Source organism: Strix aluco, chromosome 3, assembly GCF_031877795.1.
Source record: "Strix aluco isolate bStrAlu1 chromosome 3, bStrAlu1.hap1, whole genome shotgun sequence".
NCBI classification, from domain to species: Eukaryota; Metazoa; Chordata; class Aves; order Strigiformes; family Strigidae; genus Strix; species Strix aluco.
The window spans coordinates 98172161-98187717 of NC_133933.1; the positions used below are offsets into that span (position 1 = coordinate 98172161).

At 43.4% G+C, this 15557-nt stretch overlaps 1 protein-coding gene across 1 annotated transcript in view; it reads right to left on the reverse strand.

Annotated features, from left to right (window-relative positions):
* Nucleotides 1-14834, reverse strand: part of CD109 (CD109 molecule) — an 82364-nt gene extending 67530 nt beyond the window's left edge. The window contains exons 1-2 of the mRNA XM_074819743.1: nucleotides 14743-14834; nucleotides 14224-14384 (exon numbers count right to left, since the gene is read on the reverse strand). Of these exons, the coding sequence (XP_074675844.1) occupies nucleotides 14224-14384; nucleotides 14743-14813 (232 nt within the window). The 5' untranslated portion in view covers nucleotides 14814-14834. The remainder of the gene's footprint in view (nucleotides 1-14223; nucleotides 14385-14742) is intronic.
* Nucleotides 14835-15557: the final 723 nt, after the last annotated feature.

The following is a 15557-nucleotide window of genomic DNA, read 5'->3' on the forward strand; positions in this document are numbered from 1 at the left end:
GCTGCCTGGGCACACTGCTGACTCATATTGACTCATACTTTCTTTTGCTGATTCCATTCAGTTAGACCTTTTTATATGTTCTAAAAAGCAATGGGTTTATACCTATCTTTTACTCATTTGTTTCATGGAGTAAGCAAAAAAAAAAAAAGAATTTATTTATGTCCTTCTTGATCCTGGACATAAAAGCATTCCAAGATGAAGCAATCACTTGACCTTTGAACTCCAATAAATGTTAATTTTTAAAGTCAAGGAATTCTTTCTTTTGACAGTGGCAAACAAAAGGAAGTCTTGATGGACTGAACACAGGTTGTCCTGGCTGCTGCCAGAGCTCTAAAGGAAAAATCCTGTCCAGCATGTACCATCTATTCAAATTATAGCCTCGGTTAAACCAAATGACTCACATCCCACAAATGAAGTTTGTGGGTAGTACACTCCAGTACTTCATTCTGGTATTCAAAAGCTTAATGGGGATGGGTGGCATCGGGCCCTAAGCAATGCACTTCTTTCCACAACATGTTTACGCTACCGTTAAAGCCACAATTTTTTTCCAATCATCCCTCTCTCCACTCAAAAAGCAGCCCATGCATGCAGTTGTTGATTCTCAGCAACCCCACTGGCCTTTGAGGTTTATCAGACAAGAGTCTCAGGCAAAATACACACTTCTTCTCTCAGTAGCCAGCAGAGAGGGCACCCTGCCCCACTGCACGGTGGCAGGGAGCCCCACGCTCGGCCAAGCTTGCTTGGCACACAGGGCTACACAGGACAACCGCCAGCTACAGGAGAGGAATTACACAGTCCTTCAGAGTACCCAATTCATAGGCAATATAAACCCCTCTCCACTCACTGATGTATTTATTTCCAACATCTACCCAAACAACTCCATGCCCAAACAATCGCACTAAAATAGACATCATTTTAGCTAAAGGAAACATGTCTTCCTAACTCAGGAGAGACAGAGTTACTGTTAACTAGGAAGAATCTTTTTTTAAGGGATTATGATACTTCACTGGTAAAGAAGGCTGGATGTAGGGTAACTAGCACAACCAAGATGGTATAAAGCTATCTACTGAAACTTTATACTAAAAGCCTAACCCTTCTCTAGTTCCCATCCCTCTGTGAAATAAGGCTGTGCTAAAGCTGGGTTTTATACAACCACAACCCATGACACTATGTGAGAGCGGGACGTGACACACTATGTCACCAGAAAAAATAAACTTTTGTCACTGCTGATAATCAGTTATTAACAAGGAACAGAAACTTAGTTTTATTTACCACACATGTCTGAGTGGATATGCACATGGTAAGTATTGCTACACTAGCTTTGATCTATCCAACACAGTTAATTATAGCAACGGCTATAGCAGTGACTTCAGCATGCTGGGAGACACCAAGCACAAATCTGATATTCATACCATAGCCCACACCACAGGGTTTCTATCTCCATCTTTACCCACGTCAGTGCAAACACACTAGTACACAGCACCACAAGGGCAGAGTGCTGAAGGGGACTGCTACACATTGCCCTGCGCAGCCTCTAACAGCTCTCAAGGCAACCTTTCACATAACAAGGCAGGTACTTTGCAGCTTTCTCATCAAGGCGGTGCCTGCTTGCCTCCACCTATTTTGAGAATCACAGAACCACAGAATACCAGGTTGGAAGGGGCCTCAGGGATCATCTGGTGCAACCTTTCTTGGCAAAAGCAAAAGCATGGTCTAGACAAGATGGCCATACTAGAAAAACTAGCATGCAAAAGACAGAAATCTTAAGGCAGAAATACTAGGTTTCTTTCATGTTCCCAGGACTGGAAGACCTAACATCAGGTCTGAGCCAGATACAGCCATGATGCAGAGGGGGAAGCAGTTGGGGAGGAGGGAGATTTAAATCACAGTCACTTCTCCTTTGTGCAACTCAGAAAGCATTTACCTTCTGAAGTGGTGTTAGGGAGCTACAGCCTCCCTGGCTGCCTTGATAAAGCCCAGAGCACTGTCTCATTCCCAGCCAGTGAAAATCATAAAAGAGGCTCTGGGGCATGAGGTAATCTTCCAATTCGTGTCACTACGTAATTATTTTGTTAGGAGCTGAGCAGCCTGGGCAGATCTGAAACTCTTTGGCGCTGCAGTGAATTTCCCTGCCATGCAAGATTTTCCCATGTTCTCAGAGACTACCAAGCTGCAATAAATCCCCTGGAGCTCTGCTCAGCTACACCCTGGGATGGCTTTGGATATAATCAAGCAAGAGCTGTAGGCAAAATATTTCCTTTATGCCAAAGCTGAATTGCTGAGATTCACCACATTTTTCTGTCCACTTGATGAATTAAAGTTATATTTAATTGTACAGCAATCTCAAGTTTAGAAAGACTTAACCATGGTCCAAGAGCTAGCACGTGGCACTGCTCTGCGGGAAGCTCTGCTATCATGCAGCTGGACACTTTTACCCACATGCAGTGCGTAATGCTTCCACGTGATTTACACATGTCATCAGTTGAGTCCACTGTCCCCAAAAATGGCAGCAGTTGTCACCCTCTTTCGGTACATCCCTGCAAGGGATCCCTTCAGTTATTAAATACAGCTCCCAACAATTACAGGTAACTAACTCCAGGCAGTAGAAGTAGATTTAGAAAGATGCTCAGAACAGCTATGCCACCTGCACCATGTGTCACAGACCACTAAACGCTTCCTCCTGACTCATCACATCTGCTCTCTGCAGCAGCGGACTAACCGGCATGACTGCAATGGGCCACGAAGGGGAAAGACCAGGCGAGAGCACGTGTCCCTGCTACTGCAAGGGATCAGTTAAAGAAAACTCCCAGCTGGGAGCCATGCCCTAGCTGCAGGGGGAGACAGGAAAAATTCAGTGGACCATTTCAGACTAATCTTGAGGAAAGTTAAAAAGCAAACAACCAAATAAAAAATCCACACAGAAGTCACATGATCCTTCAAGAAAAAATATCCTTCCTTGTCACTCACAAAATCATTTCTCTCACAGAATTCCCGAAGCTTGTACTGTATTCATTCAATAAATACTGCATTGAGGAAATACATGGAAATACTGTGGAAACAAACACCACATTGTCCTGCCTCCTTTTCCTCGGAGTCCTTGGCATTTAGGACTGTCCAGCAGAAGAGGAACCGAAGGCAGTGTAGTAGTGATATGTCACCAGTATAGATGGCAGTGGGCAATTAAGTCACCTTTTTAATGTATCTTGCCAGCATGCCATCTTTTGGAGGTCTAATAGTCTTATTATCAGCAAAGCAAATAGGAAAAAATTCTACAGAGCCAAATACATGCATGTTTTTTCAGACTTATGGAGAGCTGTACAAATGATGGCATCTTACATTCTTCCCACTGCATGGGCCTGACCCAAACCCAAAAACGCTACCTTTTCTTGAGCTGACACCACCAGCACTAGGACTAGATGTAATTGTTTCAGCTTCCACTCCCCAAAAAGGACAGAGGTCCCAGAAAAATGACTATATGGCTTGGCACAGTGAAATACAGCTTGTGAGAATATAAATCAGTACAGCAGCACTCCAGTCTCTAACTTTACACAAACTCAGGTCTTGACTCTGTATTCTAGCTGTATTGCTACAGATCTTCTCATTTAACCTTTTCTACCTACGTCCTCATTCCTTCTTAAGTCCTGTGTGAGAACAGAAAAATATAACTAGAATCACTTCAGACTGATTTACTGAAATGATGCCACGTCTTTCTTCTGGCAGCTGTGGTCACATATCCATGCTTAGGAAATGTTTACAGAAAAGCATTTTCTTTGCAGTGGTAAAGGGAATTTTTTTGACTGCGGAGGCTATTTCAAAAACTCACATCAGAGAAATAAAAGATAATGGTCTTCAATGTCCTTCCAGATTTTTCTTCCTATCCCAAATATATATCAATTTTGTGTTTAAAAAAAAAAAAAAAGGAAGGAAGCATAAATACCAAGGCCTAAACTGTCCAGGGAGTAAAAAAATAATATTTCTTCATAAAAGAAGGCCTGCAAATCTGTCAAGTTCACAGTTTTCTTTAAATATGTTATACTCCTCATCTATTATCCTAAAATTAACACCCAAATTACCACTGGTTAGTTATGCAAGTAGCCCAAAATATATAGTGTGAGCCACTGCTGTTAAGTTATGGCTAAATTTGGGCCAGGCAATAGAAGGAGGGGCAATACAGCACTCAAACGCATGCAATAGGGATTGCTAGTGGACACCTGTATACAGGCTGACATCCAAAGCCAAATGAAGCCAACAGACCTGTAGTAAAGGGGTATACACTTGCTCCACAAAGCTTCCTAAACCCTTCCTGCCTGCCAGCACTATGTACACTTCCCTCCACACCCACTCATTACCCTACTCCCTGTTTCCATCACCCCTTATCCTTTTTAGTCCTTTTTGCAATTTTGGAGGCTAAAAGCACTCAGAAATTATAAAGGGAGAGAGAGAGGCAGAGTAGCAGCGCTGCCTATGGAGAAAGGTGTAAAGGGACAGGAGGAATAACCTGAGCTGGACCAGAATTTATCACCTGGGGTCCTGTCAACAGGGCACTGCAGCTCTAGAGGACAGGGGAAAGGCAACATGCACAGACGTTTTTTCAATTAAAGCCACATTTAACCAAACTCTGCCACTGCTAGCAAGTTCTAGCTTCAGTATGCAATGCAGAGCATAGGGATATTTTCCTGACAACCAGGACAATTAATGACAAAAAAAAACTTCTCCAGATAAATCCAAACGTTTTTCCCCAATCTGCTTTTACTCCATGATCAGAAGAGTGGTGGAAACCCAACCATAGAAAGCACAACCAAAACCACTCATGGCCAGGACAGAATAGATACAGATTTACCAGAAGGTATGAAGAGAAGGGGTGCTGTCCTTCCTCTCCTCTGTACCCTCACCATGGCATTCCCTGTGTCTTTCTAATTCACATGGCAAAGGAGTCATGGCACCTCCCTGCTTGTCCCTTTTACCAGTTCAGCCCTTCTTCTCTCAACAACACTGCCAGATCCACCCCTGAGGAAAACAGACTTCTCCCACTCCCTCAGACAGCCAGACACTGCTGATGACGAGCGACCCTTTCCTTGCCCTGCCGCATCCTCAACTCCTTCCACAAGCAAGCATCAAGTTTCCTGAAGACTGGCCCTTCTAATTTCTTTTTAGACTTAGGTCGTAATTCAGAGATTTAATTCTCCACTCAGTCTTCTAAAGTAAAACAACCAACTCTATGGATTATACTATTATTATCACTTTCAGCTGAGTGGTCAGAGAGCCACCAGTTGCAAGAATGCAATACTTAAAACAATCTGTGGTTTATCTGAGAAACTGCATGCTGGGTAGGAAAACAAAACAGCTTCATATTTCTAAAACTAAATCATCTCTTTAATCAGAGACCTTCTGACAGCTATCCAGCAGCTACCATCCCAGAGGCTCTTTTCAACTTTTCATGAGACCAGCCTCTAAGAGCCATCCACGGACTTTTTGTCATGCGCATGACATTATCACTGCCTACCATACCCAAACAACTATATTTCCATGAATCATACATTTACAGCTGTTAGCAAGACAAGTTTTGAATACTATAGAGAAAACATTCTTGATGTCAGATCCAGTCTATGAAACTAAGCAGACAATTCAGAATAATCTCAGACTTAAGCGTTTTACACAATTAAATGGGAAATTAATTTCATTCACTTAGCTTTCCCTTGGTGACTATACACAAACTCACAGGCATCTGCACCTCCTGCTTTCAAGGCACTACTGGCCATCATTATTACCCATTCTGATGTCCATGAAATAAACACAAAGCCACTATTACTGCAATTTAAAGAAGTTGCAGTTTTTATTCCAACTTAAAACATAGGGAAATCATACTAGGACACAGTGTGGCTAAACCTGGCTATGCCAGCGATTTGGCGGTATTAATACAACCCTCATCGCATCAATTGCTGCAACTGGAGCAAAATTCCGAAGTCAAGTCACCTCTCAAATTCATTCACTGCAAATAAAACATTCAGGAACTATTTAAGTTTCCTCTTACAGGGAGTGAAAGAAGGTTTGTTTTCATGTTGGTTTTCTTCCGTTTTCTGGAATGCATTCCGAGTCAAAGCCACATAACTTTTCTGAGATCACAAAATTATTTAGATATATAAAACTATTACCAGAGACTTCTTTCATCAGTAAATAAAGGCAATATAAATCCCTACCATACAAAACAGGCACCTGGACCTCACAGCTGCACCTGCAGGAAGCTGGAGAAGTGGGGGAGAAGGGGTCTATCACTCTGGCCGTATTTTCTGCGCACATACTTATTTAGACTGCAGTGAATCTAGGTGAACCATCATCATCTCTTGCCACATGCTATTCAGCCTCTGCACATAGGATCTCAACTCTGCTTTCACGAACAGGTAGTCAGGGATAGCAGAGCATGGGAACGAGCAATGCTGTCAGTGCAGATAGTCTTGAGTCTTATGAAAAGAGAAGTCACCTGTGTATGACTGGAGACCCATGAATTTCCCAGCTGCTTCCTGCCTCTGCAGGTACTTCTATAATCCTCAAAACTTCAGCTTGGATCTCCTTCTAGAGACCACTAAGTACATCACCCTAGACCCATCTGGAGATCTACTGCTAGCTCCCACCCCTTTCTCTTTAAAGCTACCTTTCACATACCTGAAGGGTAATATCCAGGTGCATAACACACTTCTCCTAACACTTCTCCCCAGTTCCTCCCATCTCTCCTCAAACGCTTCCCAGAATGTAGAAGAGTATCCCAGGATCAAACTAAAAGTCTGTTTAGCCCAAGGTCCTGCCTCCAGCAATGGTCAAGGACAGACATCTGAACAGCATAAAACCAGGACAAGTACGCAGTGACCCTTCCTTGGGTACTCTTCCTAACTTATGCAATCTGAGGCTTGGGGTTTGAAAAGCAAAAATTAGTGTCTTTATACTGGACCAACCCTTGATGGACTTTGTCTCATGAATTTGTGCAATCACATTTTCCTTCCACAACACCTGGGACATGGAGTTCCACAATTTATTTCCATCTCATGTGAAGGCCCACCTTCTTCTGTCTGGTTTGAACTTGTCTCCTGAGAGATCTCCAATCTTTCCCTCTGTTCTCCCTGGAACTTTTCCAGCTGGTTCACAGCCTCCATGAGGAGTGCCCCAAATCAGGCACAGCATTCCCCAGGATACCTAATTAGAGCTGTGAAGATTACTAGAATACTTTCTCATGGCTTACAGGAAATATATCTGTGTATACATTTGAGTACAGACTTTGCCTTTTCTTTTTTTTTGAGCACCGCAGTATTATTTACAAGCTTTCACCTTTTGATACCTTTAAACCATCACCTTCCCCCTACACACACACCCTTTTCTGCAGGACTGCTGCCTTGCCTTGTTCCCCATCCAGTAAAAGCACGCTCTTTTTTTCCTCAACAAGAGTAGAACTATGCAGTTGCCCTAGTGAATCACACTCCAGTTTTTCCCCTAATCATTTTCCATACTGCCAAAATTAGTTCAAAATCTAATCCGCCCTCCCAGCATCCTTGCCACCCTTTCACTAATCCAATAAACATTCTCCCTTTTCCATTCATGTCAGTCATACTGAACAATACAGTTTCAGGGCAACCCATTTCCAGTTTGAGAGTGAACCACTTAGACCTACTTTGTGAATATTATTTTCCATTCAGCCACAAATGTATTCCATGCTGTCCCCGCTTCTCCAGCTGTCTTGACAGAGTGCCACGGCAGACTATCAAAAGCCTTACTAAAGTCAAAACATAACAATACCCTGCTTCTTCTTCACCTACAACCCCTGCCAGCCCATAGTGGAACACATTTTATTTTCAGGTTTTCAATCTTACAGAACCTCTCTCTTCACTCATGCTCTCAAAACTTCACTAGCAGTTTTAAAATTATTTCAATCGATTCCCTAAATATTCTACAGGCAATTTTATCAGGCCTAAACATCTACCCTACCAAAGTACTCTTTAACCTCGTCCTCCTCTTTTGTTGCCTTAATTCTTAACCCTTTTCCATGGCAGTTAGTTGATCCTCTTAGTGAAGACTGAACACTTACTGCCTCTCAGCATCACTGACTAATGCCCTTCACATCAGACTGAGTATCAAGCCACATCCCTTGACAGCTTTCTTGTTACCAATATGATACTTAAAAATCCTGCCTTATTATCCTTCACATTCTTTCCTACCCATGGTTTGGCCTTTCCAGTTTTGTCCTTTCTTACCCATGCTACTCCTTTAAGTTCAACCTTTGTAATCTGACCTCATTTTCAGTTTATACAAAATTTTTCTTTTTTCTGTTTTTTCGCCAGTGATAAGACTGTGTTTAGTTACTTTATTTCTTACCCTTCTACTATATTAGCATAATGTGTACTTATCCCTTTGAGTCCCTCAAGAGCTTCCCCCCTTTGATTCCCTTTCTTCTTGCTTCTGATAGCATCTTACCTCCCAATTCCTGTTGTTTATTTGCATCACCTTTTTTCCCAAATTCACAACCTTTACTTTGTTTTTATCTCTTCTCCCTTTCCTAAAGCTGTAAAGCCCCTCCAGTTTACAGTAGCAACAGGGAACCCCCACACTGGCATATGTAATATTCCCTCCTCTGTAAGAGTTGCCCCACTGCTACCATTTCTGCTATGAGTGAATTATTCCACGCTTCTCAAGGTACTGTGAAACAGACTGTAGCGCTCAATCTGCCACGCTCTCCCTGGATGGATATTCATGGAGAACATGGTGACAAGAATGACTTCACATACGAACACATAAGCCTTGAGCCACAGAACAACTCTTTCCCTCAAATCTCAAACAGCACACAATCAATAAGATAATGCTGAAGTACTGGATGGGATTTCTACTTCCATTTTTCTGCAAACTCCTTAATGGGCCTGTTAGCAGGATGGATTCAACAAGAGGCACAGAAACCTTCCTTTTTCTTCTTCTATGTACTCCAGCAATACGAAAGCCCGTAAGAGAGCACCCTCTTCTCTACTAGCTCCCTTGTCTCTGGATCCAGCCCCAGCACCTCCTTCCCCAAAACTTTTCCTCCATTCTGATTTTGCATAGGTTATCTGCATGTGTTGACTCTTTGATAACTCATTTTTCATGAGGCACAGTTACACATACATTTGGAGATGCAAAATCATGGGACTCCTGCTCTCTTGCTGTTTGGCTTTTTAGTATTGATGCAGAATTAGGCAGAAAGGAGCTGTCCCACTAAACTGCCAGCAACATCCTTTATCCCATAGATTTTCAGCACAGATTTTGTGGTCACCAATGAGTCAGTCATTTTATTCTGAAATAAGGTACAGAGGCAACTCAAGGTTAACAAAAGGGACTGGCATACCTGGGCCATTCATTCCCATTTAGCTGTTACTTTACAACTTACTATTCCCAGTGTTTTTCACTGTTTCACATACTAAGTGGTCAGAACCATATTATTAAGTATGCAAATCATGCCTTCTGGTAAAAGCAGATTTTCCATTGTCTATATGGACGATCACTACATGTCTGAGCTTGACAGACATTCTCACAAATCATGTTTCATGTTTCATAAATCCTAGCTGAGTATTTACCATGCTCTAGCTCAGCGACCTCTGTTAACAAGTACATTTACTTTTCTCTAGAAGTACAGAAAAGCAGTGCAAATTAATTAACACATACAAGTAATTTATAGGGAACCCAAACTACGCATGCTACTGTAAAGCAGATTCTTCAGTTCACAAAGTTGTTCTCACTCACTGTGCCTTAAATACATTTTGTTGTACCTTAAATACCAGAAGCTCTAACTAAATCTTATTCTTAAGAATTAAAAACATTCACACAGTTGGGTAAACGATGATGCCTCATCACACATGAAAGTTTTTCTTAAAACTAATTTGTTTTTTCAACTTACATGCTACTTACTCTTTCTAAATCATTCTAGCACCAAGGAAAACAGACTTTTCAGAAGCTCTCGCAATTAAGGTGTAAGGTTTCTCATACACTAACACACACTGCAATGTCTGGGTAGCAAACCCTGTAAGACAACACTTCTTGCCAATTCAAACTACATCGTTATTGATCAATGACTGGATAAATATGTATGACAAGAGTCACTCTTCACTGCAATCACTGAAAATCTAGCCATTCATGCATAAAATTTCACTCGCTGTGTGTTATTCCCACCGTTTATTTTTTTTTGTTGACCTAGAAAACATAACAGCTCAAATTGCACATAAGCCATTGTTATCTTCTGCAGTCATTTTCAATCAGGGTGAGGATCTTTCTGATACTGCATCTCCACAGAAAATGTGTCAAGGCTTGATACAGTGCACAGAAACAGCTTTAGTTAGTGCTTTGTGTTTTTCTGAACTCCACTGCAGACAATGGAAACCTATTCTCTCCTGGCGACACACTGACTTTTTTTTTTTGTTGTACTTGCTCACACGAAGTTTACCTGTAGCAGCAACATCCTGCTTGCAGACATCCAGTTGGTCTGTTTTCACTACATTTAATCTAATTAACTTAATTTCTGTATCAAAACATTGGTCTTAAACAATCTCCCTTGCTACAGTACATTTGGATTCTGGAATATTGAGACAAGCTCAAAATATCAGCACTTCTTTAAATGTGTGTGCATGCACACTTTCTCCCTCACTCCAGAGAATACTAACTACTTATTAATAAATATATTTCTTTCCCTTTGTTATATGAAAAGCATGATAAAGATGTGAACCAACCTCGACTGCTAAAGCCTTTCTCTAATGGACAGTTTCCCAAGAATCACTCAGATATGAAAATTCCACTTCCAGTAACATTAAAACAGTGAATGTTTTATCAACCAGAGGGCAAGCACTCTATTTCTTATATAAAGCAAGAGTTATATTACATAAAGAAAAAATAACTTTGCCTTTAATTCAACAAGATCTTTTTACAGAGCTAACTCAGAAATTTAGACCAGTACAGGTACCATACTGAGCTGCTGCTGGAGAACCAGAGCACATCCTTAACTTTAAGCGACTGCAGACGCACTTTGCCAGACAGGTATGTAGTCGGTCTTATGCTTAGGTACTTGGCTGAACTCGGCCTACAAGACTAAACAGCACTAATAAAAATGGTGTCCTCAGCCTGTCTTCTGTCCCCAGCATCCCATTTCCAACTCTGTGCCCATCTCAGTTCCATCAGCACAAGTGTTTGCACACCAAACCAGGGAACCTATCCACCTAAAAAAGTATTCAACAAAATAAAAACTTTGGTTTTCAGTCAGATCAGTTTCTCAAAACAGTTAATCTCCTGCTTTTGCTGTCACCGTGCAAAGAAAAATATAGAGCATAATTGAGCCAGCTTAGGCAACAGTGCCACTGAATTTGCTGCCTAACCAAGGTAGGAGATCAGTTCCAGCTTTCTGGATATTCAGCACAGTCGACAACTTCAGCTACACCTTACCTCCCGTAATACTTATTTTGCATAGACACATGGCAGTGAAAGTCATCAAATTCATGTGCACCACAGGAACAGTGATACCACTGTATTAACCACTCTGTAACCTAATGGGTCCAAGTGACAAATAAAGCAATGTTTTCTGGGCAGTAATATACGCAGCCATGATGTAATTTAAAGATTTTGTGTGCCTGGAGATACGTTTGGGTTTTTTCCTTGAACTGCACCAGCTGGTCTAATAAAATCTCCCCCCAGTCCTCCTTCAGTCACATTCTTAGTCTAACACAGCTACAACAGTATCACTACATACATTATCTTAAGGTTGTTTTGTCTTCAGTGAAGAATTTAAAGCTTTAGAATCTTATTCTGACAAACCTCTTTCTCTCCGAGTAACTCCATTCACATCTGATTCACTCCTGTAGCACCTTTAGATACACACCTTCAATACTACATCCTGTTACAGGTCACTTCCCTTGCTCCTGGCCCATAACAGTTTTGCTTACATATTTGTTCACAGAGAACAAGCAACTAACAAATTATATAACTTGACTTTAAAGAATGGATAGCCACATACTATATTTTAAGATTTTTGCAAGAGGAAATACACTGCATGCTCAGCACCTTTTTTTTCTTTTTTTTGCTATTCCATTTATCAAGTAAAAAAGCACAAAAGATTCAAATATATATTTAAAAGTCAGGAAAAAGTTTAAAAATTAACAATAAATCCATGCACTTCAAGTAATGCAGTATAGCATTTCTCCTTTTTCCTCACTATATCCAGTCTGAGACAGTGTCACACCTATTCCTGATCACCCACCACTCTCTCTGACTTCAGTAACCCCCAGTGTCAAGCACTGTTCTGTGTGTTGTGCAGATAGAGACTTCCACGCATTTTCACATGCTTGGAATTACTAGTTGCTTGTCTGCTTTTAATGTTGTAAAGGACAACAACAGACAGGCTGAAACTCATGCAAGCGTCACTGAACTTCATGTTAAGCAGAACAGAAGCAGGAAATAAAAGCCAGTATAGTTAAGAGGAAGAAGAGGAGAAGACAGTTTTTCTTTTAAAAACAATAAATCAGTTGGTTTGGGTTTGGTTTGCTTTTGGTTTTGCATCAAAATACTGCCAGGAAAAGTTTGAAGAGGAATTGTGAACTTAAAAAGGCAAGCTTACTACTAATAGCGTAATAAATGCATCAAAGTTTTCTCCACAGCATAAGAATGTTCCTTTATCCACTGCTGAATCCTCTGCTATGTCTAGTCCAAAAGGCTTGGTCTGTACTTTTGAACAAGCCAAATCTAAATATGGCATGTAGTGTGTTATGCAGACTTACAATTAAGGACTGTAGACATGACAGCCAGTCTGTTTTACTTGCATGCAGATTTTAGGTGCTAACCAATCTGCCCTCCTAAAGTAACTGCCTTAAGCATACTTCACCACAACTATTAGTGTTAGATTTGGTCACTAATAGAGCAGGTGCCTAAACTTTATTTAAATCAGGAATGAACACTTTTTTTTTTTTTTTAATTAGCCATAGCACTACAGAAATTTGCCTCAGCTTTATGCTTTTACACTGGCTGCTGGATGACATGTACCTGATAACAATATAAAATTAGAGTGGATAAACAATACCCAATCTGAAGTAAAACCTGCCAATACATAGTTCTGGACAATTTTTTCAGAATATTTGAAATAGCAAGAGCTGTGATCAGATATGCTTTTCTGCATCATGGGGCCATTAATTTTTTGATCTGGTCAAATACACTCCATCACACTCAAAGCCTCAGTCTCTCCTACAGGTTGTGAAGAGAGGTGGGCTTTCATGAAGGCTTTGAACTGAAAATATGATGCTTCCAATTAAGGCATCTACATTAACTATAAGTAATTAATAGAAAAACTAATTGACCTCAACAAGAAGAAAGTGCATTAGAACAGGGTAGATTTTTCTAGGACCTGCTCCCAGGCTCTACTTTTGACAAATAAAAAGCTAGAGTTTGGGTGTCATTTATATTGCTTCATACTAAGAGCAGTTTAAAAGCTAGATTATCCAGACGAAATATTTTCTTTCTCGTGAGGGCCTTTACGAAAAGGAGTGGTGACCAGGATATCTCAGTTCTCCAGCTACTCAGAACTGCCACCACATCCTCTACTGCTGCCCAGGGGGCATACATTATTAAATCAGCCTGCTCTAAGGTGCACTTATATTCAGTCCCCAACCTGTCTTACGATTCATTTCTTAATCCTTAAAAATTTCCGTTTCCACAAATGCACAGAGCTTCCACATAATTGTGTCTGACATGGTCACCTCCACTTTCCTATTGTCCTCAGGTACCCTTTTTCTTAGGGCATAAGAAGCAGCCAGCTCCAGATGCTGTCTTACCTTGTTTGTCCCGTCCCTACCATTATCCCGCTTGCTTCCACCTTGCGCCTTAAGCCTAGCAATGAGTACCTCTTCCTCTACTACTGCTTCTTCCATGGCCCCACTACGTTGACCAGAGTACTTCCCTGCTCCTCAGAAACCTCACATCCATCACACTCCGCTACTATCTGATTACTGTCAGAGTTTACAATGAGTTAGCACACCCATGCAACCACTCACTTATCCAGCTCAGCTGCCCACCTGCACGCAGAGTCAGCAGAGTACAAGATTGTTTTCCCATAAGTGATCCCTACTTGGTAAACTAAAGTTCCTACTTTAGTACTGTTTAGAAGCTGTGGTATTTTGGGAACGACCAAGTATTTGTGGTAGAATGCAAAATCTAAATCCTTCCAGGCCAACTCCATTCTCTTACCTTTCTCAAAGACCATTTCCCCGCTCAAGATTGTCTCGTTATCTCTGATCACTTCTCCCCTTACAGTGACCTGGGCTGGGCTGTCCGGCAGCAGAGTTACCCCAACAGTCACGTTTGCTCCAGGCCTGATGTTCCAGGGAACTGCCACCAGGAACGTAGGTCTGGAAAACCCAAACGGGCAGAGGGAGAAAGGGCAGGGAGTGAAATACAATCCCCCAGAAAGTAACAGCGTCCACATAATGCATGTTGCAAAGCTCTCCTGGCGCACTCCGTGCCGGGGGCTGGAGGGGATGCTCGCTCGCCCGGCGCCACCGAGCGCGCCCAGGCTGTGCAGGACGGGGAGGAGGCAGCGCTGCCCTGCCCTGCCCTGCCCTGCCCGCCGGACGGACGGACAGGCTGCCAGGCGGGCGCCGGGGAGCCCCGAGAAGCGCCCCACTGCCCCGCGCAGCCTCCTCGCCAGGCGGGGAGGGGAGGCGCGGCGCCCCGTGTACCCGCCCGCCCTCCCCCGGCCCCACGTACCCGGCCGCCGCGGAGCTGCAGAGGAGGAGGAGGAGGAGGAGGAGGCGGCCAGCGCGGCGGGTCCGCGCCATGGCGCTCCGTGCGCGCTGCCCGTAGCCCGGTGTGTCCGCCGCTGTGCGCAGGGCCGGGGCCGGGCGGGAGGCGGCTGGGCGGGCGGGGGAGAGAGGGCGGGCGGGAGGCGAGAATCCGCCGCTGCCCCAGCGCCAGGCGCGCTCCGCCGGCGGCAGCCGCATGAGCACCGGCGGGGGCGTTCCCGAGGCCGGGCCGGGGGGGAGCGGGGGGGGCGGCCAGGCAGCGAGGTCTGTGCGGGCACACATCTGTGCCCACGGGGGCCTTTCCGCCCCCCCGCAGCCCTCGCACCCCACATCTGCGGGCAGATGCAGCTGGGGAGCGGGTGGGATCCTCAGACGGAGGCAACATCCTACAAAATAAACAGGGAGAGTCGGGTTTTCTGCCTGTCGGTTGTCGGGAACCGCCGCTTTATCGAAGGGGCTTCGCACTGCAGAGGCTCGGAGGGGCTCGGGAGCCCGCCGAGGCGCGCTGGCGTGGGGCTCGGGCTCGAAGGCGAGTCAGGAACGGTTCTGGGTCTGGACGGGGAGAACGATGCTGGCAGAAACGCAAGGAGCCTTGTAGCTACTTAAACGTGAACCGATTGGTAATGCATCTCTGCCTTACCGGACTGTCCTCTGTGCCCAATATCTGCAAAATAAGGTCATGTCTACATATGCATCTTAACACACTTTCGGAGTCCAAAAAGTGCACCGAAGCAGCTTGGGTGAGATTCTACTCCTTTAGCATGTTCACTGTAACTGTGC